The sequence below is a fragment of the Choloepus didactylus genome, chromosome 4, assembly GCF_015220235.1.
Source record: "Choloepus didactylus isolate mChoDid1 chromosome 4, mChoDid1.pri, whole genome shotgun sequence".
Taxonomy (NCBI): Eukaryota; Metazoa; Chordata; class Mammalia; order Pilosa; family Megalonychidae; genus Choloepus; species Choloepus didactylus.
The window spans coordinates 53,936,216-53,961,930 of NC_051310.1; the positions used below are offsets into that span (position 1 = coordinate 53,936,216).

Genomic DNA, 25,715 nt, shown 5'->3' on the forward strand with positions numbered 1-25,715 from the left:
ATTTTTGACATAAATGTAGTCTGGTGGGTACTTTTAACTTTACAGATTAATAAATTTTAAAAGTGACAGACTGGGATCTTTACTGATTCTTAAATCCACTCCTCCTCACCACAATAAAGGAAAACAGAAACATTCTTGACTCATATGTTTTAAGATCTGTGTTTGAAACATTTTGCATCACACCTAAAGTTTAACAGTGGCTGATGATGAATCAGTCATTTACAAAACTGGGCAACAAAAGCCCAGCAGGTTTAGCTTCTAGATAAGTGGTAGAATGGGGTTTAAAGTCATCTGATTCTAAGCCTCTAAGGAGTTTCTGAGTATGTATGAATCTGCTCTTAATGCTGACTACTGTGTTCTCAATTACCCCCACCAATTTTGTCAGGCAGATATTAACCAAACATCAGTGATTCTAAAACAAAAATTTAATGAAAATTGGTTATTGGGTATGTAATAATCCACAGGGCTAAATAGTTTACATGGGACTGTAGTAGAAATTTAAAACAGAATAGATATAGATGTAAATATTACATATTATCATCATCAGATTCATCTTCTTCCTTCAAAGATTCCTGTTAAGAAAAAACAAGGTTTCAAAATCAACTTGTAATATTGTCCTACCCTATACTTTCTGTCAAGTTAAGGTATAACAAACTGAATTGAATTAAGCACTTGTCATTGAAAGTACAATTATTTATAAATGAAAAATGAACACTGCCTTAGAATAAGACACCCAAGAGAAGAAAAGGTTATTAAGTATAACTTGCTCTAACAATAACTATATCCTTCCTAGAATACATACATATGTGAAACATTAAACTGCAATTTGTAACACTCCACCCCATGCCCCCCTCCCCCCAAAATTAGTTTTGGAACCACTAGCAAAGTAAGGGTAACTTTATTCCCATTGGGAATAATAACCTAGAAGAATTCTATTATTCAGTTCAATTCTTAAAAGGGACTTTTTTCTTTTACTGAAATCTACCAAGTTCCTTTATTACTCAACACATACTTCCATACCTTCAGCCGGAAGAGTTTTTATGCTGTGGCTTACCTTAGCATATTTCTCTGCTTCTTCCCTTATATCTTTTGGAACAATTTCATGTCGTCCTTTAGTTACTGTAAGTTAAGCAATATAGTTAATGAAGACTATTGTGATTTGCAATACTATGCAGTCTGTCCAATTCACAGTTATGATTCATTGTTTTAAGTACTCTGAATAATACCAGATGCTTTGAACTCAACTTTGTTTCTTCCAAATGAGAGTTTAAATCTGCCCAAATTAAACTCTTCTGGAAATTAAAAGTAAATTATGTTAGGTCAGAATTCAGTTGAGCACAAATATGTGCAGCATGATTAATTTTAAACATCATAGTTTGGTGGTCACCATGCTAGAAAGAAGACATTGGCTATTTCTCAACAATGCCTTTTAAGAGCAAGAAATGAGTGCTTAAAAATTTTAACTAAAAATAGTAAACTGTTCACAACTTTAGTCAAAAATTATTAAGCAAAATTTTTCTTTCATTAAGACTACCCTGTTGTAAAATACTTTTTTGGCTTTCTTTTTATCAGAGAAAGGGCACCCAGTGGTAAACTAACTGATACAGGTGACTCCTAGAGCAAATAATGTACAAAAATAACTTACATTCACCAACCCAGCTGAGCTCTAGTTCAAAAGCTTTATCCTTAACTTCATCGTGTACTATGTAAATTCTAGAATAGAAAAAGAAAAGTTAATATTCATTTGGTCATCTCCAGTGCACCCACAATATCTATACAAATTAGAGCACCCATCCTTGATTTAACTACTTAATAAAAATACATATACTAAGGCATATCATACATAGCTTAACATTGGCTGTCCCATTTCAGAATAATTTTCCATTCATTAACCAAATTATTTTAAAAACCAACTTATTTATATGCTTGCAATTATTAGTGGTCTGTTTCTTGCTGGGAGTATTTTTAAGCACTTCATATATTGTGTAAGGACTATATTCCACGTAGCCTGGGCTTCAAACTGTAGTGAATTACAAAACGCAGCAAAAAAGGAGACGCTGTCACATACCATATTGACGTATTAGGAAAAGTATCAAAAAATATGAAATACAGTAAAGCTTTATACTTTATACTTTCCACTGTCTTACACACAAGCCTTACTTTGGAAGATCTTCCTAAGCCCTTGCTGTAATATGAAAAGGTGTCTTAATTTTCTAGAACTAAGTAAAAAATACATAATGCTCCATTTTATTTAAATGATGCAGGGCTGACTTTCCTACATGGAATAGGTAAGTGTCTATTATTGTACCTAAATATAAAAGGTGGTAAGTGCTGATATCCGAAGTACTTAAAAGGATTGATCCAGTGAAGGAAACCTGAACATGTCATTTTAAACTGTTATGTATACACATTGGATGGATTGTATGGTGTGTGAATAAAACCACTTAAAAAGACTTAATTCAGGGAAGTGTATTTATCAATTTAGAAGCAATACAGGTGCTATTTAAATAATGGAGCCTCTGGGACTTCTTTTCCAGTTGTGCATAATTGGATAGAAAACTCAAGACACCACTAGTGTAAATAGCTGACAAACCAGACCTTCTTCACGTAGTTCTAACATGGAACAGAGGTGTTACAAACTTCTGGATAGCCATACTTTAAAATTTGAAAAGGTGGCTGCAAAATCAGCATTTTATTGGATTTACAACAAAACTTGCTAACTTTTTTGACCTGGAGGAGTTATGAATTTTTGAAGCACGACTACCTAGGTTTCTTCACTTTCTTGTTGCCTAATATTCCAAAAAGCTATAACATGGCATTCTACTTTATGTGCCTGTAATATAAACAATTTGAGGATTTCTTAAACTGTTTTTAAATGTTTTAAAATACTGCTCTTCTCAGTTTTTATGATAAACCTGAAAAAATGTGAAACCTATCTTGTCCAAAAAAACAGGTGCTTATATAAATGAGCCAGTTTTAAAAGTAGCTTAGTGGATCATGTATAGAAATAATTTACTGAAAACTGGTAACTACTGGCTGATAATTTTACTTTGTAAGCTTTCTTGTAAGCAATCTAATATTACTGTTATTGGGACTTCTGAGATTTGAGAAATTGGGAGCTATCAAATAAGGCTCCTTAGAAGGAGGTCCGTTATTTCCTCCTACCCTAAAAATCCGTCACTTAAAAAGTTTATTTTGTCAAAAGCTATTTCCCTCCATCCCATTCATTACCATTTGAAAATGTAACCCAGTTAAAAATGTGGATATTCTCCTCCTTAATGAGACTTCTTAGAATTTGTGGTTGAGAAACACACACAAAAACTTGATGTAATGTACCTTAGTCTGTCTCTTTATAAAGCCTTGAGTTTTCAACAAAACAGCCCCTTAGAATTAATGTATAAGGTAAGAGCAAGTGAAATATTTGCCAATCGTAAGAAAAATTTCAACTTACATTTTTGCAACTTCTTTAACAACATCACGGCAGGTCATTTCTTTCATCTACAGAAAATAAAATGTATATTCACTAAGTTTATAAACCAATAGAACCCTTTCCATATGTGTAAGTACTTTCAGATTACTTTCCCAACTTTTATGAATAACCTATGCTCTCTGACTCCCAGGGGTCTAAGTCTCCCTGGCAGTGTGGGACATGACTCCCAAGGATGATGAGCTGAGCCTGGTCCTGGCATTGTGGGATTGAGAATGCCTTCTTGACCAAAACAGAGAAAAGACATGGAGCCAAGTGAAGTTTCAGTGGCTAGAAGATTTCAGATAGAGTCATGAGATCATTATGGAGGTCACTCTTACACAAGCTTCAGCCAGATATTGCAAATTGCCACATTACACCAAGCCCCAATGCACAGTATTCCTGAAAACCTAAAGAATACCCTGGGCTCTAAGACTATAAATGTTTTTCTTCATAAGTTTATTTTCTCAGAAGCATAAGGCTTCCAAATTGTTCTAATACCAGATAAGTCCTGCCACCCAAAGGTACCAGTCTCTCCAAGAACATCAACCAGTTTCATTCCTCTACCCCATGAGGTCAACAACCCTTTCCAGCATGAAGAAATGAAAATGGTCATTGCCCAGATATCCCTGAAGATTGAGAGAATGATTAAATGAGAGGGAGAAAGTATAACTGAGAAACTTTAGATTTTACAAATGATTGTGACTACTGACTCATTGTATAGATATTTCTTTTTGGTTTCTGGTGTATTAGAATAGCCAGAAGGAAAAAGCTAAAACTGCTGAAGTGTAATCCAGTAGCCTTGATCTTTGATAATGATTGTATAACTATACAGCTTTTATCGTGTGACTAATTTATTGTAAAAACCATGTGACTGACACTCCCTTGATCCAGTATATGGGTAGATGGGTAATAAAATTAACAAAATAATAATGGGGGGGAAGGGATGTGGGATGTTTGGGGTTTTCTTTTTTATTTTTATGTCTGTCTTTTGGAGTAATGGAATGTTCTAAAATTGATTGTGGTGATGAGTGTGAATATATCTCAATAAAATTGCATTAAAAAATAATACTTATAACCCATGTTCTTGAGAGTTTCTCAGGCAAAATAACTTAAGGCCAGAAAAAGACCACAGCTTAGTGTTTTTAAATTATTAAGCCAAATAATAATTGGATGACCCCTGGATACCAGTAATTTTGTGATAAGTATTAAAAATTATAAAAATCCAGACACCCCCACCCCCACCCCATGAATCTATTCATAGGGAGATCCTCAACTTCGAAAGTTCTTTAAGATTAGGAAAAAAATCTAATTTTTGTTCTTTAAAGCCAATTCTGGATAATGAAACATGATGAACCAGGAATGTGCAAGATACGGAGAGGCTGAAGGAGTGAGATAAACTGTCTCTCATGAACTATTCAAGACAGAGCAAAATTTCAGGGGGAGCTTTAAAGAAGAACCAAGATTTGAATGGGGTCTTAAAAAATAGGTTCGGATTTGGTTTGATTTCAAGGAAGACAAATGAAATGTGCAAAGCAAAATGGGAAACTAAAATGTTGCTCATACTAGAAACTGTTCTGTATTCTTGTAGTGAACATTTGGAAATTGGGCTAGAAAAAAATAGGTCTCAAATACACAAGCTAAGTAGTTTGTATATTTTAGATTCTGGACATGACCAATGCAGGATTTTAGCATTAGATAATGTGGATTTCTGAACAGACATGACAAGATCAAAACGGTGTTTGACTGATGCTTATATCTGAGTATCGTGGGGTGGGGGTGGGGGAATAAAAAGTAGTGAAAGATAAAGAATATTCATCCAGCAGCCCACACTTCAGGTGATTCAACTACTTATATCTCTTAAACTAGATTCATTAACATTTTTTTTGGTATTTTTTAAAATTGAGAAGTACTAATGCTCAAGCTGTACCAGTACTAGCACATGAGGAAGAAGGAACAACAAAACCCCCCACAACATTGACAGTTTTTTTAGGAAACATACAAATACAATACATGTGATGGACGCCTCAAAAAATTAATATTGAGTGAAAAAAGATTCTAAATTAAAAGAGATCAAAGAAACAGTCAACATGTGAACTTTAATGCAGTTTGAAAACACAGTTACAAAAGACTACTGAAATTAGGCAGTTTTACTATGGGCCTAATTAGATGGTATCTTAGATGTGATGCTATTTTCTAAGGAGTTGAGTGCAGAAGCATTTAGGGATACAATGTCATGAATCCTGCAACTTTCAGATGCTTCAGAGGAAAAACATACACAAGTGGATAAAATACGGGAAATGTAATAACTGTTGAACCTAGATTGAGAGATTTGTTGTAATATTCTTATATTTTCTGATGTTTGAATTTTTCATGTTAAATTGGCGGTGAAGGAAAAGAATGCGGATCTTCATACTTTTGCCCTTAAAGGGTAAAGTGCTATACTTCAGAAATTAATTGCATTGTACAAAGGCAAACTTAACATTAGCATACTTAACATTTTAAGTTTTTACATCAAATTAATACTTTTAGTGAACTGAATAATTGAAGAAAAATAGGCCAGAGCAATGATATAGAGCAGGGGTCTGTATGTTTTCTGAAGGGCCAGATAGCGAATATTTTAGACTTCACATCCCTGTTACAACTCTATTATGGTACAAAAGCAGCCAGAAACTAATGGCTAGGCTCCAATAAAACTTAGCAGGCAGTGGGCCATAGCGTGGCCACCAGGTTTAGAACATGTTTTTGTCATAAAGTATACATATTCCTCAGTTGAAGTGATTTTTCTTGATTACCTAGCTTTGTTTTTCCCATCCCTTGCTAGGGTAAACCACTGAAAGACAAAAGGATGGCAACATAAATATTTTAGTTTTCAAATTTCTACACAATAATAGGAAGAGATGAGTAAAGGAAAAGGGTAAAAGATAGGACTAAGCACCACACCAGGAAGTCTGTGATAGAAAAAAACAAATTCAAGAAGTCATAAGAACTGGGTACTATTCACAACCAACCTATTCTGTGTGTTTAACCCAGGAATGGGCTTGGGTTGAGTGATCTCTAAAATCCTGGGGGTTCTGAAACTTGGTGTTAATTAAATGCCAAGTACTTAATGGTTTCTAGAACCTGGCTTAAATCAGTTCAACAAAGTTCCAGTGTAGCATTAATATTAAATGTATGTGAAATATTATTTCAGTGTAATTTACCAAATTCATAAATTATATGTCTGTCTTTTAGGGAACTTACTGATGATAAGCAATAAAGAGTTGGGGGATACTGCTTTAATATTAGGTAGTTCAATTTATTGCTAACAGAAAAACCAGCTGGCTTTTTTTTTTTTTTTTTTTTAAGAAAGCTTTCTCATACTTATAGCTGAATTTATAGCTCTTAGGGAACAAAAAGTGGGTAGCCTCTTAACAGGATGGTTTTTATGCCTTAACTAGCTAGGAGCAAAGGAGGGAAAAGCACAGGAGCACAGAAACTTAATGTAAGACTTAAAGACTTAAAAGAGCTGTGTTTCAGAAAAGAAAGAAATGACATAGGAAAAAATAATATGTACAGCTTTTCATTACAGTTTAGATTCTGTGACATTAACTCAAAATTTTAAAACACCAAAGTTCTCAAATCTAGGGATCATATAAGAATCCATGTGGGCTTTAAGAATTTTGTAAAATTATATGAAAATCTATTATTTTTTCTGGTTCAAGAATACATCATAGCCCTCAAAATTTCAAAGGATCAATGACAATTCTGTAGACATTGTGTTACCAGCTTTCCTATTCAATCATTTAGCAACTTTAGAAAGTTCTGCTCTACACATCCAAAACTGTATCCTTGGACCAAAAGGTTTAATTTATGGTAATAGAAGTTCACTACATGGGGACAACGTTGTGGCAAAAATTCAAACATTAAACACATATTACCTGAAGCTTTTCTATTTCTGTCTTTGCAGCTTGCCTGGCTTTACCAATGGCACAGCCCCAATAACCCTGTTTTTAAAAAAAAAAAAAATTATCATTCAGTTAAATTAACATACTGTTATATATCATTAATGACTACTAGTATTCTATTAAAAGAGTAAAGAAAGGATGTTAAGTGACCCATAAAGGAAGTGTTGAGGAATACAGTCAAATACATCCCACTGAGCCTAAAACAAAACAAAACAAAAAAAAAAACACAAAATTGAAATACCAAGTTTAATTCTAAAGAATCTAGAATCTTGGTTTTTTTCTTTTAAGAAATCTGTCCAAAGAAAAATAAATTATGTCATTATATATGCTTCATTAACTAGAGAGCCATTTTAGGATATAGGAATGAAAAATTTTAACAACATGATAATGAAAAAATGTTATTTCAAGGAGATAGAAATAAAGTGATTTCCTTAGAGTCCAATATTCAGTTTTCATTATGTTGTGAAGTTTTTTTTTTAAAGATAGGCTACCCAGCTATACTAGTAAATACCATAGAATTTTTTTAGAATTAGTAAATACCATAAATACCTGAGAATAATAGTTTTAAAAAGGTAATAAACAAGAGAAATCTCCAAGAAACCCTATATAATATCCTTTTACAAGAGATGATATATTCAGTTTTAACACATCGCTAATATTCAGAGTAATAAAGGAAATATCACATTCAAAATTTTACATTCATTATGTGGTTTCAATATATTGCAAATTTAAAGTCACAAATCTCTCCTCTGCCTAGTATCTACATGTTATTAATGATAAACAAGAAAACATTACTTTCCTTGAATAATTTTAAATTTTATATAATCCAAATGAGATTTAAGTGTTAATGAGATACCAATTAAACTAGAAATAGAATTTCAGATGATTCAGAATTACTCACATATGAAACACCTGATGGATCAATCATGTAGAGTTGTGCACCGTCATTCACACTGTAAGACCCTAACATGAAACTGCATAAAAGTAAATGTATCATTTAAATCATGGCTCTTAAATACTACAAAAGTTGTATTAAAAAAAAGTCATGAAAATGCAATTAGTTTGTAAAATAAATAAATATATGTAACACCCAGAGTGTTTTAATATGCTAGTTTTAATTAATTAAAAATAGTGCATATTGGTGATTATCTGAAATGTATGTGGCTTTTTTTGTTTGTTTAGTATTAAGCTTTCTAATGAAACTCTGTTTCCTGAGGTGTTAGTAGTATAGTACAAGGAGTATTGACAGGTGGAAAATAGAACTAATGAAGGACAAATAGGTAAAGGCCTAGACTTAAAAAAGCTAAGGGAACAAAATTCCTGGCTAACAGTACATTGAAACTCTTTTTCATTTTTTGGCTATTCCCCACATTTCTCCCATTTTTCTACAGTCATTCAAACTGGTTCAATGTGTTTTTACATGCTCAACAAATTATATTAAGTTATCGTCTGAATTACTGACTTTCTGAAACTGTTATATATTTTCTTTGCTTTAGAAGTAAAAAAGACATCATCCTGATCTCACATATCATTTCATATGCCGAATGCCATAGAAACCAGTCCAATTCCCACCTCCATTCCCTTCCATCTCCACACTGTACGAGACTTATCTTTGAGATAAGTTTTAAACCCTTCAGTGTTTCCTTAGGTTAAAGAAACTCCCTAGCATGGAACACAGATCTGAGCCCTTCCCATGCCTTCAATATCATCTCTAAGCTTTATATTCTTAAAAAAACTGCTCATGCAGTTACACACCAGTCCTTTTGTTTGAAATACCCTTACCACTCACTTGTTCATCTCACACCCTTTTCTTTACCTTTTCCCCAGAAAGAGGACATTTCCTAATTGGTGCTCCCACTATACTACTCTACATACTTTTATCACATCACCTCTAAAACCTACCATGATTTATTATTGTCTCTATCGTCATATCTATAACTGACTCATAATAGATGCTCACTTTATGTTTACTGAAAAAGTTTTCTCCCCTCTACTTTTTGTATTCAACAGAAAACAAACTGATGAATTCAGAGCTTCACTGAAAGATTAAAAATGAAGGGTATTCTCCTTAGTCTGAAAGCAGTCTTTCCTAATGTAATTTAAATAAGAACCTTAAGTTTAACTAATATAACAAACAGGTCTAACCTCCTGTCAATAAATGTAACTCAGGTTCTCTTTAACGTCTGTCGTCCTTAGTAATTTAAACATGGCTGGCTGATTTTAATCATGATCAAAAGTAGGACTACAATTAACTTACTTTCTATAACCTTTAACAGTGGCAAGCTCTCAGTAAATATAATGATCAAGGGTGTTTTTGAAATTAGTTTTACGAGTTTATTTTTAAAAGTTACAGAACTAAATAAAGGTTATGTCTTTTTATTTTAGTAAAATCTAGAGTCATGAGAGGTCTCCTTGGAGAAGCCATATTTGAATGTTTGTATTTATTTTCTATGCCTTGATGCAACTGAATCCCTGCTTTTCCTAAAATAAATATCAGCCCTTCACCTTCACAACAGAAACAGACTATAAGGAGAACCGTGAAACAGAATTTTGTATAGAATCATTACTGACTGCTAGAAAACTTCATTTAAGAGGATTTTACTTAAATGCTTAAAGTATATGAGATGGAAATCAGTGAGAAAATTGAAATCTAGTTTGCTACCTAGTAATAACAATATGGAATATATTTAAATCAGCTTGCAGTTTCCTAACAATGACAAGGACTAACAGCAGAGAATAAACAGATTAGTCACTACTTTGTGTTATTTATCATCACTTTAAATAGTACTTTTCACTATTCAAATAGTTTTTATTTTTATGTACACTTTTATTAAATGACTGCCTTAATATTTTTTGGTATTAGTTCACATTTTTTAAGGATATAAAAGACTAAGATGTTGGGGAAAATTCCTATAGCACAGATCTGCCTGAGTATCTCACAAAATTTCACACCTGCATCCAAAAGGTCTCACAGCACTGTAGAGTGTATACGCATGAACATACATGGCCACTCTGTCTGCCAGATGCTAGGGGGAGGAGGGGAAGGAGAGAGAAGAAACAGAAAAGCTTATTAATAAACATCTATTAGTATTCAAAAGGATCCAAATATGTACAATTCAAAAATTCTCATTTTAGCCACTTCTGAGAGTATAATTCAGTATATTAATTACATTTGCAATATTTGTGCTGCCATCACCAAAATCCATTACCCCAACTTTTTCATCACCTCAAACAAACTCTGCATACATTAAGCAATAACTCTCCCCTACCCACATCCCTTGCCCCTGGCAATCTATATGCTATCTGTCTTTTACTTATTCTAAGTATTTCATATCAGTGAGATCATACAATATTTGTCTTTTTGTGTCTGGCTTATTTCACTCAATATGATGTCTTCAATGTTCATCCGTGTTACAGCATGTATCAGCACTTCATTCCTTTTTACAGCTGAATGATATTCCACTGTGTGTATATACCACATTTTGTTTATCTCTTTATCAGCTGATAGACACTTGAGTGGCTTCTACCTTTTGGCTACTGTGACTAATGCTGTTATGAACATCAGTGTGCAAGTATCTATTCCAGTCTCTGATTTCAATTCTTTTTAATAAATACCAATAAAGTGTCAACTTACTTTTAGTGGAATGTTATAGCCAAAGTTAGATCTAAAGTTGGAAGCTTCTTCTCTTGCTATGTCTGCTAAAGAACGAGCATCTGCCAACAAACCTGCTACCGCCTGAAAGAAGTACCAATTTAATATAAACACATTCCTGTCATAAACCAAGTAAAGTATGCAATTATTATAGGCTTATTTAATATTTTTAACAAAAGTCATTCAAAACAATTTTTTGACTTTATGATGCATTAGTTTACCAAGTATGACTTCATTATTTTGTCTGATGATCACATTCAGAAAGAAGAATATTTCTGCCATAAATCCTCCTCTTCTCCCCACATACTGCCTCTTTATAAAGAATAAAACCATTGGTCTTGGTCAGGATTGATCTTTTCTTTATTTTTTATATGTTCAAAAAGTTATTAAAAGATTTGATCTGAAAGGCACAACCCCAAATATCCTTTTTCAGCCTAATGGCTAGCAAACTACAATGCCAAACCAAAAAATGAAAAGCCACGAATCTTTCAAGATTGGTGGCTTTGAACTGCAGTACCCAAACCATGTGCCAGTTGCCCTGGGGTACTGCAGTGAATTCAGAGGTATAGGAAGATTTTAGGTTTGAGGGAAACGTGTCAAAGTAGTTTGCAGTTTTAACATTAGACCACTCTACATTGTTCTGATGCCATCCAATTTCTGAGAAGCTGGATTTTTAGGAGTTGCTGTGATAAAAAGCAAGTACTATAAAAAAATCAATATGGAACAAGAAATGAGGTAGCAGCATCCAATATAAGTCTAAAGTTTGAGAAACTGTACCGTACATAAGTAACCATGGTTCTTTATAAAAGAAAGAAAAATTTTTTCAGTGATGTATATTATTTTTTTTCAAACAGCTACTAAGTTTTTAGAACATAAATACTAAGTTTTTGAACCTAAATTCTAAGTAAACAGAACTCTTAGGTATTTCTTTGGGCCTAGGGAAGCCATAAAAAAAATTATTGAGACACTACAGGTACCATGAACTAAGAAAGTCTGGGAACCGCTGGCTTAGATTTGCATAACTTAAAAGCAAGTGATAACAAAAATTATAATAGCCTTTTTTCCTGCTGTTACCTAGTAATAGTAATAATGATGAAATTCCTAACAAATATTGAGAACTCATTATGAATTAAGTATTTCTGAAATTATTTTAACCCCACAACTATATAAGACAGGTCTATAACCACCTTGTTTTGTAGGCAAGGAAACTGGTATTTAGAATAGCTTCCCCAAAGTTACCCAGCCAGTAAGTTTCACCATTTAAAGAATTTACTACTGCTTCGAAGAAAGCTTATTATGAAGTCTAAAAATTCTTAAATCACTTGAAGATTGCATTTGTGCAGAGAGAATATTAAGCCTTAATTTTCAACAAAACTTGTCAATATCTAACGGGGTTGGCTCTTAATAACAAATAGGACAAATCTGAAAATTATTAGGACAAAATTCTTCCATCACTGAAGTACCCATGGCATTAGCATATATGATTTTTTCACTGAAGTACCCATGGCATTAGCATATATGATTTTTTCAAAATACACTAACTTTTTCTAAGTGACAGAATACATGATTTACTAAATCCCTCCATGAGCTTAAGTTATAATCTGGCAAATTGCATCAAAACATCAGTTTCACTGGCAATAAATTTGTTCAGGAGAATGCATTCAGAAAAACCATTCTTTGAAGAAGAAATGTATTTGTAGCTTCAAGGTTTACTGGTTATATCTCCCCAGTACTTTGCATATGAGTGTATTTTTGTTAATACCACGTCTCATTTATAAATACCAAAGCTGTCAATCATTCCTACTGAAGAGTCTAACATCTATATAGAATGACTTCAAAATACAACAGTACTGTATCTTTGGCTTGGCTTGCATTTGTACAAAGTCACTCAGACTGCTTTGCTATCAGCTGCATGAAATAACTTAAATACAGTGATCCCTAAGAAACTATTAAAAAGGATGAGTTCACTTTCCCTTTCGTTAAGTATTTTTCCTTCATGCTTACTATAAATTTGTTCTCTATCTAATATCTTCAGTATGACAGTGATCCATAGAAAGAATACAAAAACCAAAAGATGTTTTGCCTTCAAACAAGTACATTCATTGGTGATCTACGCTGCCAAGATCTCTTTTCTTTACATATTCCTCACCCCATGCTCTTCCTCATTTTCTTAAAGCAACTTGGTTTCATTTCAAACACTAATCAGATTATGAGAATGCTCCCTTTCTTTTGAATGATGAACTGTTCAAACCCAGTAAATCTCAGTGATTACTTTTGTGGCTGCTCACTGATTAGAAGCTTCTGCCTCAATGCTAAAAATAAATGAGTTCTTTTAATCATATTTTAATATACTCTAATTAGTTATTTTAAAAGAAATTGGACAGGAAGGCAAAAAGAAACATTTATAGATGTGACCTTACCATTCCAACATGCCGATCAACATTAAAAAGTCGTTTGTTGGAACCTTCTTCGTAAAGTTTAGAAAGGACTAATTTTTCTACCCCGAAGACAACGCCATCTTTACATCTGATTCCAATAGCTGTACTGAAACAAGTAGAACAAAATCAATTTTTTAACTGAAAACAAGAGAAATGTCATAATCTTAGTTATCCTGGATGCTAGAATACATTTCCTCTTCACTGCTGCATATTTAAATAAATAAATGCCTACAACCTACTGCAAATTCACTTGAACTCAAGCTCTACAGCCTTCATGAAACCTTTCCTAATTATTCTTACTCATAAGCTTCCTCAGCTTTTGAGACTCTAAAACATCCTTTATTCTAAACTAAACATTATCAAAATGTAGTCTGGGAACCTCTTGGGAGTCCCCACGATCCTTTCAGGGGGTCTGAGATGTCAAAATTATTCTCATAACAATACAGACATCATTTGCCTTTTCCACAGTGTGGACTTTTGCACTGATGTTGCAAAAGCAATGGGGGGTAAAACTGCTGGCACTTTAACACAAACTGTACTAGGAAACTAATCATATTCTTCACTGCTACGTTCTTGCAATTAAAAAAAAAAAAAAAACTTGGTTAAAAAGAAAAATCCACTCCTTAATGAAGGAGTAATTATTGAGTCTCAACTCTTAATATTCTGTCCACTCCTTAATGAAGGAGTAATTATTGAGTCTCAACTCTTAATATTCTGGTAATGAAATGGGAGGCACTCAGAACATTTCTGTTGCACATCAAAATATGATGGTTGCCTCAAGGAAAAAGCACTTGGACAACTGCAAGTTTTCTCACAGAACATTGTTTTTACCTTAAGATAATGTCAGACAAACTATGGTTATTTACACTTAGGTATAAGGCAGACATTTTTTCAAAAATGAACAAATCAGGCTTGTCACTTCAAGGTAAACAGCTGATAGTATTTGTTGTCAATGATAAAATTTGAGTTTTCCAGCAAAAAATCAGAATTTTAGAAAATTTATATCCACCACTGTGAGCCTATCTGCTTCCCAGTACTTACAAATTTTTCTGTTGGGAGCAATAGTGGTAATAACAAGGAAGTTTTTTTTTTGTTTTTGTTTTTGATAGTTTATAGTGAAATGTGTCAACATTTGGGAGATCTGTATAACCAACTCAGTGAACCAATATTTTCCAAATGACCAATTCATGACATTGCAAAATCATACATGGGTAAAAGATCCATTCAAAGTCCAGAGAGCCCAATGGATCTTAATGTAACAGAGTGCAAAAAGGTCATTATGTTTTCAGAACCCACACTGCAACTAACTGTTAGGCAACTACCCTCTATCTAGTTTTGATGTAGTGTCAAGGAACAACATTCATAATTATCTGAAAAGGCTATGAAAACACTCCTCACCTTTCCAGCTACATATCTGGATGAAAATGGTTTGCTTCATATGCTACAACAACACAACAGATTGAATGCAGAAACAGATATGCACTCCAACTGTCTTCTTTTAGGCTAAGCATTAAAAGATTGGCAAAAAATGTAAAACAATGCCACTCTTTTTCACTCGTATTTTATGCTCTGGAAAATTTACTTTTCATTAAAAAGGTATGTCAATATGTAATGTATTATGATTATTTTTAATGATTTAAAACAAGTATTTTTTAATTTTCTCAGTTTTAATTTCCAACATGGGAAGTATTGTAGAAGCTATCACCTATGTGAATATAAACTCTTCGAAGATCTCAATAAATTTTAAAAGTGTAAAGGGGTCCAGAGACTAAAACTTTGCATACATTTTTGTTGTAGGCAATCTAGTCCTTATGGTTACAGTGCACAAGCTTCCTTTCATGTCTCAGCTCCTCAATGAGACTAAGAGGGAAGATTATAATTTAATCTTTCCCTATCTTTTTCATATTACTGTCTAGGGGGCAGACTTTTATAAAATAGTTATGATGAAAGCATATATATTTTTAATAATACTGCTTTTAAGTATTCACTCATATCATTTGTTTTGGTATTTCCTATGCTTAACATAAAAGGTATGCAAAATATTTGACTTAAATTCTCAAGATTAAATTTTTTATTTTAAAGAATTGCTCTCCTTTTGATGTAAAATATAATCTCAAATCAAATTATTTGGTTAAATGTTTTCTAACAATTTATAAGCACGACTCTTAAGCAAATAATTTGAGTTTTCTATTTTCCACTTTATATGTCCACACAGAACTTAGATATTTTTCAGATGTTTTTAATAAATTTCACTCTGATGGTAAAACTGTGAAGTAGAGAGGAAAGTTGTTAGTATTCCAATTTTATAGACAAAAATCTAAGATTCTAAAGACATAATAGAGGAACCCTATTACTGACTACCAGTAAGTAGCAGCTAAGGGGAAATTTCACATCTTGTGATCCTCATTTAGTATTCTTCATCCCAGGTTATAAGAGTCCTTTAAAAGAGAAAGTTTCCTAATATTTTTTCTTAAAGCAGAAAATGCGGTCGCGGTTACTGCTTCTAGGGGGAGGGGCGGCCGGTAGCCGAGCCCTCAGCTCTCGGGGCTGCTCAAGGGGTACCGGCGGCGGGGGCTCTTTCCCGGAGGCGAGGGCGAGGCGGAGGACGTGGCCAGGGTCCTCGGCGAGAGGCGTGCAAGGAGGGCGGCGATAGGGACAAGACACTCTTCATCCAGTAGGAGTATGCGCCAAAGAGATTTATTCAGGGGTGATTACAGGTTATATAGGCTGATAAGAAGGGCAGGGCTGGAAAGGAGGTGAAGCAGCCTTAAATGGCAATACTGAAGGGATAGGGGCTAGGATTGGTTCTGAGAGAACGCCGGAGCCGTTGCAGTGGGGCGGGGGTAGTTCTGGCCACGGTGCATGCGCGCTGGCGGTGGCAGGAGTGGCCTTGGCACCAGGGAGTGAGTGGGTAAGATAAGGAAGTGGGGAAAGGGCAGTTGGGAGAAAGGCGGTTTCCTCCGGCAAGTCTCCCCTGCCAGTGGCATTTTGGGTGAGGAAAAGGGAGCTGCCTTGACCTCGCTCCCCAGGCTCGGGGGGGCTGCAGAGGGCACTCACGCCCGTACCTACTACCCTCCCCAGGGGGTGATATCAGGTCCCCTGGCCCAGGCCTGGTAAGTTGAGGTACAAGCTCAGACACCCGCAATTCCCCTTTCTTTTCTAATTAGAGGAAGAGGCTTTACCGGAGAGGCCCACTACGGGTGAGGGAAGGGGGAGGTTAGGGAAGGGAAAAAGGGGTTGACGGTGGCTCAGCGAGGCTGGAGCTCAGTGTTGGTGTGGTGCCCGGGCGCTTGACAATGGCTTCGCTGCAGCGGGCTGGGCGAAGGTGAGGGGTTTAAAGTTCAGGGGTTCAGAGAAGCTGGAACTCGAGGTGAGAGCGATGTTCAGGTGATTGAGAAGGGCCTCGCGGTTGGCGAGTCGACCGGTGGCGTTGAGGTCGCGGAGGGTTGGCTGTCATCTTGGAGTGGGGGGCGTCAGAGGTGGCGAGTCGCTGATACTGGATTTGCACGAACGAGGAAAAAATGGCATCCGTTTGTTTTCTTACAAGCTGGACAATTTTGCGGATGAGGCAGGGTCCTAAGATGAGAGCTAGAATGATTATTAATAGGGGGCCAAGAAAAGGAAGGATGTATGGGAGAATGGGAGTGAAAAAACTGGACCAATAACTGGTGGCTTCACGATCTCTTTTACGCTTTTCCAGTCCCTCTTGGACTCTTTTCAGGCTATCCTCGACGAGACCTGTGGAATTGGCATAAACACAGCACTCTTCTCTTAGGGCGGCGCAGAGGCCTCCTTCTTTGAGGAGGAGAAGGTCAAGACCTCGGCGGTTTTGGAGCACTACCTCAGAGAGGGAATTGACAGAATTTTTTAGATGGTGAATAGCGTTTTGTAAGTGATGAATGTCTTCGTCAACAGCCGCCCTGAGGTGAGTTAGGGCGGAGCCTTGACTGGCTAGTGCAGCGATTCCGGTGCCAGCGCCTGCAAGACCTAGGAGGGAGGCAATTGTAAGGACGGTGATGGGCTCTCGCTTTTGCAGTGGGGCAGGAGCTGCAGTTTTTTCTAGACGGAGGAAGAAGTCTTCTTCGCTGTGGTATAAGACCCTAGGGATAAGGACAATTAGGAGGCAAGTTTCTTTATATTCATTGATGACATTCGTGCTGAGACAGGGGGTAAGTCCTGTAGAGGAGCAGAGCCATTGGGAGGAGTTATGAGGAATGAGAAATTTTGCAGAGTTGCTGGGAGATGAATAGCTGGCACAGGCAGTGAGGTCGGGAGAGTTACTGGAGCGAGGGCGGACGCACTTTCCTGTATAGGAGACTGAATGAAAGGTTAGGGGGACGGCAGAGGTATTCCAATTGCATTCCAAGGGGCTGTTTTCTGTGCTTTCTGAAAAGGAGAGGTTAGAGGCAACGGGCTCGTATAGAGAGGAAGAGGTAGAGAGGCAGAGCCAGCAGGATGAGGTAAAATTGGGGTTGGAGGAGTTTACTGAGGCAAAGGCGGCTTGGATGAGGCTGAGGAGGGGAGAAGAATAACGAGAAGGGGGCAAAGGAAGCTGGGGTGGTGGGGTTTGAGATGTAGTTGAAGTGCGTTTAGCCGGAGCTAAGACGCGGCTGGAGGGCTGTGGAAAAAGGGGGTTAATGACTTTATTGGGACCTATGTTAAAGGGCTTTTTTATAATAGTATCTTGGTATGGTTGGCTTACAGCCTCCTTTTTTATTAGAATAAGTGATTCTTGGTCGGTTCCTTTCTCATAGATTTTGAAGCCCTAAGTTTGACCGAGTAACCAGGAGGGATTAGTGGGGAGCTGCACTGTAAGATTAAGATGTGTGCAGGATCTTTTACTTTCTTGGCCGAGCCAGTTAACAGTAGGGAGTTTGCACCCTGTAGGGGCCCACTTTAGGGTAAGGTAATGATTAGGAACAGGAGGCTTCCAATTAGTGACTAATGTTTTACACCCCCAGTATGCACAGTAGTACTCGTTGGGGGAATTACAGTACGATTTTCTAGGATTTGAGGATGGGCACGTGTAATATTGGGCCTGGGGATTACTTACCTTTTGAGCGCAGGTTTCTTCGACTCTGGAGACAAAGGTGGTGAAAGGCTTACTCGGCTCCTGGAAGAGCTTGGTGAATTTATTAGGCCGACAGGCAGAGCAGTTGGCAAATGCTCGTAAGGCGATTCCCCAAAGGATAGGCCACAAGGTGGCAGGTGCATTAATATAAGCAGACGCATTTAGAAATGCTCCAGTGCCTAAATAGGCTTCAGGGGGATGATAGACTCCAAGGGCTGCGTCTTGCTCACTTTGCTGAGCTGCTTCTGCCTGGAAGTGAGCACGCCAGTCAACAAACTGACCGGGGTTAAGAATGGAACGGGCAAGCGAGGCCCAGTCTTGGGGGATGCAATAGTCCATGCCGAGATCCTGCAGTATTTGGGAAGCGTATGGGCTACCTAACCCGTCCTCCTTGACGGCCCTGCGAAGTTGCTTGATAGTATCTGAGTCAATGGGATACCAGTCATACGGTTTCTGTGGGGTGGGGGCAAGGTTAAGAGGAAAGCAGCGAAAAGCACGAGAGAAAGGAGGACGCGCTTGCAGAAGGCTTGGCGCGGAAGTGAGGGTAGGGGGAGCGTTGCCCCAAGGGTTGCCTTGAGGTGTAGAAGGCAGCCAGGGGTTGTTAGCCGGTGAGGTGGAAGGAGCGGCGGCAGCTGCCGGTAGCGGCTCCGAGGGGGAGCTCGCCGAAGGGGGAAGCGGAAGTGGGAGGCCCCAAGCGTCGCAAGATGGCGGCGCGGTGGGCGTAGCTAAGACACAAGATGGTGGATCAGCCCCGCCCTGTGAAAGGGCGGGGCCCAAGGCATAAGATGGTGGACTAGCTCCGCCCTGTGAAAGGGCTGGGTAAAGCATATGTGGTTTCCGGCCCAGCTTAGGGCTGATGTCATCGCCGGAGCATTTCCTCCCCTCGATGGAAGAAGAAGGAGGAAGTTCGCCATCTTGGCGTGGCGCAGTGTTATTTTGCTTTTTGGGAGTCACCTCGAGCGCGTTGTTAATCTGCTCGACTAAGGACTCCGTGTCTGAGTCATGATTTGAATTAGTATCGCTATCTGAATCTGTTGGCTGGGTTGATAGGGCCTCCTTGGATTTAACGAGGCCTCGATCAGGGGGGAGGGAGCCTTGAAGGCAGGAGCGGACGGTTATTAAGGTGGGGAGCAAGCCGGGAGGGAAGCGCTTGCTCTCATGTTCCATGGCATTAGTGACTCGATCAATAAGACGATCATAAGTAACAGGGTCCCAAAGATGGCAAGTGGTGAGCCATGGGTTAAAAGGCAGCAGGAGGTCCCAGTACACCTGCAGCTGCCGGACAGACACTTTACAGCGATGCGTATCTAGGAGACCCGCTAGAGCACGAACTTGAGGTGCCTGACATGTAGATATACGATTACCCATAGCTGAGGGGGGAGGAGGGGGGGTTACTCCCGAGCCGGGCCGGCCGGCTGGCAGGGAGGAGGAGGAGGAGTTGTTTACCGAGCAGAGAGAATGAGATAAACTGTGGCCTTGAGGCCGAAGGAGACGGCGAGAGCAGAAAGCAGTGTCCTTTGGCAACAAGAGCAGTCAGGGGGGGCGGTTGCAAAGAGGCACACAGCACCAAATGAGGAAATAAAAATACAAAGAACTACAGCAAAGTAATGGAGGGGAAGAGGGAGAGTGTTAGGAGGAACGGGGGTCATAGAAGTGCGCATATAAAAGGACGAAGAGAGCGTGGGGGAAGGGAGGAGTTCCTACTGGATGAAGAGAGCGTGGGGGAAGGGATGAGCGGCTTCGGAGCTGGGAACCTCCCACGGCTCCAGAAGCGGCGAAGGAGAGGCGGCCCTACCTTGCAGGCGAGGAAACGGGGAGCTGGAGGGGCGTCCGGGCGAGCGATCGACCTGCTGAACTGTTGTGTGGAGACGTCCCTCACACGGGGCACCAGTTGCGGTCGCGGTTACTGCTTCTAGGGGGAGGGGCGGCCGGTAGCCGAGCCCTCAGCTCTCGGGGCTGCTCAAGGGGTACCGGCGGCGGGGGCTCTTTCCCGGAGGCGAGGGCGAGGCGGAGGACGTGGCCAGGGTCCTCGGCGAGAGGCGTGCAAGGAGGGCGGCGATAGGGACAAGACACTCTTCATCCAGTAGGAGTATGCGCCAAAGAGATTTATTCAGGGGTGATTACAGGTTATATAGGCTGATAAGAAGGGCAGGGCTGGAAAGGAGGTGAAGCAGCCTTAAATGGCAATACTGAAGGGATAGGGGCTAGGATTGGTTCTGAGAGAACGCCGGAGCCGTTGCAGTGGGGCGGGGGTAGTTCTGGCCACGGTGCATGCGCGCTGGCGGTGGCAGGAGTGGCCTTGGCACCAGGGAGTGAGTGGGTAAGATAAGGAAGTGGGGAAAGGGCAGTTGGGAGAAAGGCGGTTTCCTCCGGCAAGTCTCCCCTGCCAGTGGCATTTTGGGTGAGGAAAAGGGAGCTGCCTTGACCTCGCTCCCCAGGCTCGGGGGGGCTGCAGAGGGCACTCACGCCCGTACCTACTACCCTCCCCAGGGGGTGATATCAGGTCCCCTGGCCCAGGCCTGGTAAGTTGAGGTACAAGCTCAGACACCCGCAAGAAAAAAAAATACATTCATTTTTAAGTTTTCAACTTTTTAAAAACATTTCAAGTTTCCTTATAAAATATGACTGTTTTAAACCACATGTAGATGCTTTATAGAAAAGAAATTCTTAAGATAGTTCCTCCAGCCTAGACTCAGTTTTCTGGGTTAGAGAAGGTTTCAAAATATATCTCTAGTTTATCTGTTAGCCAAAACTTCTCTTTCCAATATTTTATACCAATGAAAATGGTTGAATGCAGAGGACAAAGAAAAAAACCATAAAAAAACAAGCTTTTTCCAGCTTCTTCTTCTAACAGCTTATCTTTGTCAGCCAGATGAAAATGTCTTTTTCTTAAATTTGTATCTTCTGAATTCTATAAAACTTTGTATATAATAACAAATACATTTAAGCCTAAAACTGTTAACAGCCTTTACTTCTATTACAGTGTGAGATACTGACAGCTTGTAAGTACCAATGTCCCTAATAATACATTAAACAGAAAATAAACTAGCTTTCTTAGAAATCCCTTAAGAGGATTTTAGATGTACTTCTGCGTGCTTGCTTCAGCAGCACATATACTAAAATTGGAACAATACAGAGAAGATTAAATGTATTTTTGCTCAAAATGTGAAAATATTTCATAAACCATTAGAAACCTATATACCTTTTTTCTACCACCCAAAGGTGGCACACTAAATGAAAATGTTTTATTTTTTCACCAACTGTTGAGGGCTGTGTGCCAGCACATGCAAAGATAGATAAAATAACAATTTCTACCCACATGAAACTTCCATAATAGAGTATTGAACATATTAACAGAAAGTAAAGAAACTCAATATTTTATATTTGGGCTTTCCCAAAATTCTATGCCACCTTACTCCAAAGGTTTTAATTTTGATGAAAAAATTGAGCCAAAACACCAAGATCCTGTTTTTCAGTAAGTCTGAAGACAATTCTTCAAGAAATCTGAATGAGAAGATGTTATATAATGGTTGAAAGAAAATATAAAAAAAAATTCCTTTAATTTGTCTCAGAACTACTTTATATTTAAAAAAAACAAAAAGATCATGTAAGTATTCTTGACTACAAATTTCTTCAATAAAAGACTGATAAAATTTGTCAACACTGTGTGTTAAAACTTCAACTTCCATGTGAGACCAAGGGAAGAGATGTTTATTTGGTGCAGGATCTATATTTTCTAAACAATAAAACTTCTACAGTCAGTTTGTTCAAACACCACAATTACACAGTACTTTGAATAGGAAGTGAGATATGGTAGGTGTGTATAGGTTAGAGTGAAATAGCAACACATCCCAGAGTAATCTGGGCAGAGAATAAAAATATATATGCAGGGCCCCCCGGAGGAGCTGAGGGAAAATGCAGGAAGTGTTGGACTTCCTCACCTGGGTTGTTGCTGATGTTCTCACAAACACTGAGGACTGACGGCTTGGTATGCTGAGCCCACTATCTTGGAGCCTGCCCCTATGAAGCTTGTTACTGCAAAGGAGAGACTAAACCTGCTTATAATTGTGCCTAAGAGTCTCCCCCTGAGTGCCTCTGTGTTGCTCAGATGTGGCTCGCTCTCTCTCTCTAGCTAAGCCAACCTAGCAGGTGAACTCACTGCCCTCCCCGCTACGTGGGACCTGACTCCCAGGTGTGTAAATCTCTCTGGCAATGCAGAATATGACTCCCGGAGATGAGTCTGAACCCAGCATCATGGAACTGAGAACACCTTCTTGACCAAAAGAGGGATATGAGATGAAACGAAGTGAAGCTTCGGTGGCTGAGAGATTTCAAATGGAGTCGAGAGGTCACTCTGCTGGACATTCTTATGTACTATATAGAAAACACCTTTTAGGTTTTAATGTATTGGAATAGCTAGAAGTAAATACCTGAAACTATCAAACTCCAACCCAGTAGCCCTGACTCTTGAAGACGAGTGTATAACAATGTAGCTTACAAGGGGTGACAGTGTAACTGTGAAAACCTTGTGGCTCACAATCCCTTTATTGAGTAGAAAATGAGGACAAACATGAAATGAAAAATAGGGTGGGATGAGGGGGATGATTTGGGTGTTCTTTTTTACTTTATTATTATTCTGATTCTGGTGTAAGGAAAATGTTCAAAAATAGATTGGGGTGATGAGTAACTATATGATGATACTGTGAACAGCTGACTGTACACGGTGGATGACTGTAAGGTATGTGAATATATCTAAATAAAACTGAATTTAATTAAAAAAATTTGTCAACCAAGCTAATAATTTAGCCAAGATGCTACAGGGTGCCAAGGAATCATTTTAGTGCATTACTTTAATCAATAAGGGAGCCCAACAGGAAAATTTCTTAGTAATCCTACACCTTTGAGAGTGGCAGCAGAAATGGAGAAGAATCCAAAAATTCCTGCGGAAAGGCCCCAATAAGATGGTGGTGCGAGACTCTTCAGGTCTCAGCTCCCCCAGAGGCTTTTAACAACTGTTTCAAACATCTTTCTTCAGAAAAACAAAGGACTGTAGTAAAAGGGTAAGCACTGAATCAAACAAAAGACTACTTAAAAGCAGAAGAATCTCCTGTGAACTAGTGATTGTATACTTTGGATGGTTTCTATGCTGTGTGACTATATCGCAATAAAACTGCATTAAAAAAAAATAAGGCAGAAGAATCTCAGGGTGCCCTGGCCAGCCCCTCCCCACCACCCCTCACTGACTATGTACAGAGCCAGCCAGCACCCCAGTGCAGACTCCTGGTCCCAGATGCAGAGGGAGCAGAGTAATCCCAGTGCATGTACTGGGAGCATGGGTGTCTGGCCCAGTCTATCCAGTGGCGGGCTGAGTGACTTGCTGTTTTAGAACATGTCCTACATGTGGAAGATGGCAAACAGAGCTCTCCTCCAGAACACCGTGGAAGAGCAGTCATGCCGCCTGGAGCAATGCATTGCTGGCTGACATATCGTGCAATGCTCAGGTTCTTGAGGAAACAATTTCCTAGGTAAGAGGGGAAATTCCTAGAGCCAAATGCTTTTGCCCAAAATAAGATATATGCACAAGAAGGACCACAGAGGACCCCACGTTTTGAGCTGTTCTCTAAATTCTTTGTATGGATAAGCTCTGAAGGAGAACATTAAAGTAGGTTAATCTGTAAAGACCGGAAAGGCATTCTCATTTTGTTGTTGTTGTTGTTAGCTTCTGGCATTCAAGGAAAGTTCTGTTATAAAACTATCTGGATACAAGCTTAAGGAATAGACATCATTGTCTTAAGAGTCTAAATTCCAGCAATAACATATTAAAATATCAAAAAGCCCAGGTCCATAATGCCACTATGAATACCAGTATGCAAATGTCTGTTTGTGTTCCTGCTTTCAAATCTTCTGGGTACATCCCACTGTTCATAGTGGCATTATTCACAATTGCCAAAAGATAGACACAACCCAAGATGAATGGAAAAACAAAATGTGGTATGTAAATACAGTGGAATATTATTCAACAGTAAGAAGGAATGAAATACCAAAGCACATGACAACATGGATGAACATTGAGGACATTAGTTAAGTGAAATAAGTCAGACACAAAAGGACAAATATTGTATGAGCTCACTGATTATGAACTAATTATAGTACATAAACTCACAGACATAAAATACAGAATATAGGTTACCAGGATATGGAATGAGGCTAAATAATTGGGAGCAATTGCTTAATATATACAAAATGTTTAACAAGGCTGAGCTTAAAAGTTTGGAAATGGACAGAGGTGACAATAGCACATTACTGTGAGAATACTTAATAGTGCTGAATGGTGTGAAAATGTGGTAGAAAGGGGAAGTTTAAAGTCCTGTGTATCACCAGAAGGAAAGTCAGAGTTTTAAATATGGGACTGTATAATACAATGAATCTTGTGGGGACAAGTCCATGATTAATTGTAAAAATAAAAAATAAAAAAAGTTATTTGCTGAACTAGAGCAAATATATAACATTATTACAAGGAGTTAATAGAGGAGTATATAGGAGAATGTACGTATTGCAAACTATGGACTACAGTTAACAGTAATATTTTAATATTCTTTCATCAACAGTAACAAATGTACCACACCAATACTATGGGTCTATGGGTCAATAATAAGGGGGGATAAGGGATATGGGAGGATTTGGGTTTCTTTTTTATTTTTAATTTCCTTTCTGGAGTAATGAAAATGTTCTAAACTTAATCCTGGGATGTAAGCACAACTATGAGATGATACTGTGAGCCAGTGATTGTACACTTTGGATGGTTTTATGGTGTGTGAATATATCACAATAAAAGTTCAAGTTCAAAAGAAGATTACAAAACATACAAAAAAACAAGAAGTGATGACCCAGGAAAGGAAAAGATTAAATTATAAGAAAGCATCAATGAGGAGGATCAGACCTGGGACATTACAAAGACTTTTAAACAATGATCCTAATCATGCTCAAAGGACTAAAGGAAAATATGGACAAATAACTAAAGGAAATCAGGAAAATGAGAGAGGAACACAGAGAGAATATCAACAGAGAAATGGGAATCTGAAAAGGAACACAGTAAGAGGAATTAAAAATTCCCTAGAGGGTTTCCTAACAGCAGATTGGA

The 25,715-nt window shown here is 38.2% G+C and overlaps 1 protein-coding gene across 2 annotated transcripts in view; it reads right to left on the reverse strand.

Annotated features, from left to right (window-relative positions):
• Positions 1-406: 406 nt before the first annotated feature.
• PSMA3 (proteasome 20S subunit alpha 3) overlaps positions 407-25,715 on the reverse strand; it is a 31,723-nt gene continuing 6,414 nt past the window's right edge. Inside the window, exons 1-10 of one of the 2 annotated variants that reach the window (XM_037832631.1) lie at positions 14,902-14,941; positions 13,486-13,604; positions 11,048-11,149; positions 10,366-10,439; positions 8,315-8,387; positions 7,387-7,452; positions 3,452-3,498; positions 1,646-1,713; positions 1,055-1,119; positions 407-572 (exon numbers count right to left, since the gene is read on the reverse strand). In XM_037832631.1, coding sequence (XP_037688559.1) covers positions 528-572; positions 1,055-1,119; positions 1,646-1,713; positions 3,452-3,498; positions 7,387-7,452; positions 8,315-8,387; positions 10,366-10,439; positions 11,048-11,149; positions 13,486-13,604; positions 14,902-14,941 — 699 coding nt within the window. In that variant the 3' untranslated portion in view covers positions 407-527. Of the gene's footprint in view, positions 573-1,054; positions 1,120-1,645; positions 1,714-3,451; positions 3,499-7,386; positions 7,453-8,314; positions 8,388-10,365; positions 10,440-11,047; positions 11,150-13,485; positions 13,610-14,901; positions 14,942-25,715 lie in introns of those variants that run through there. The other variant, XM_037832630.1, reaches the window with a different exon arrangement.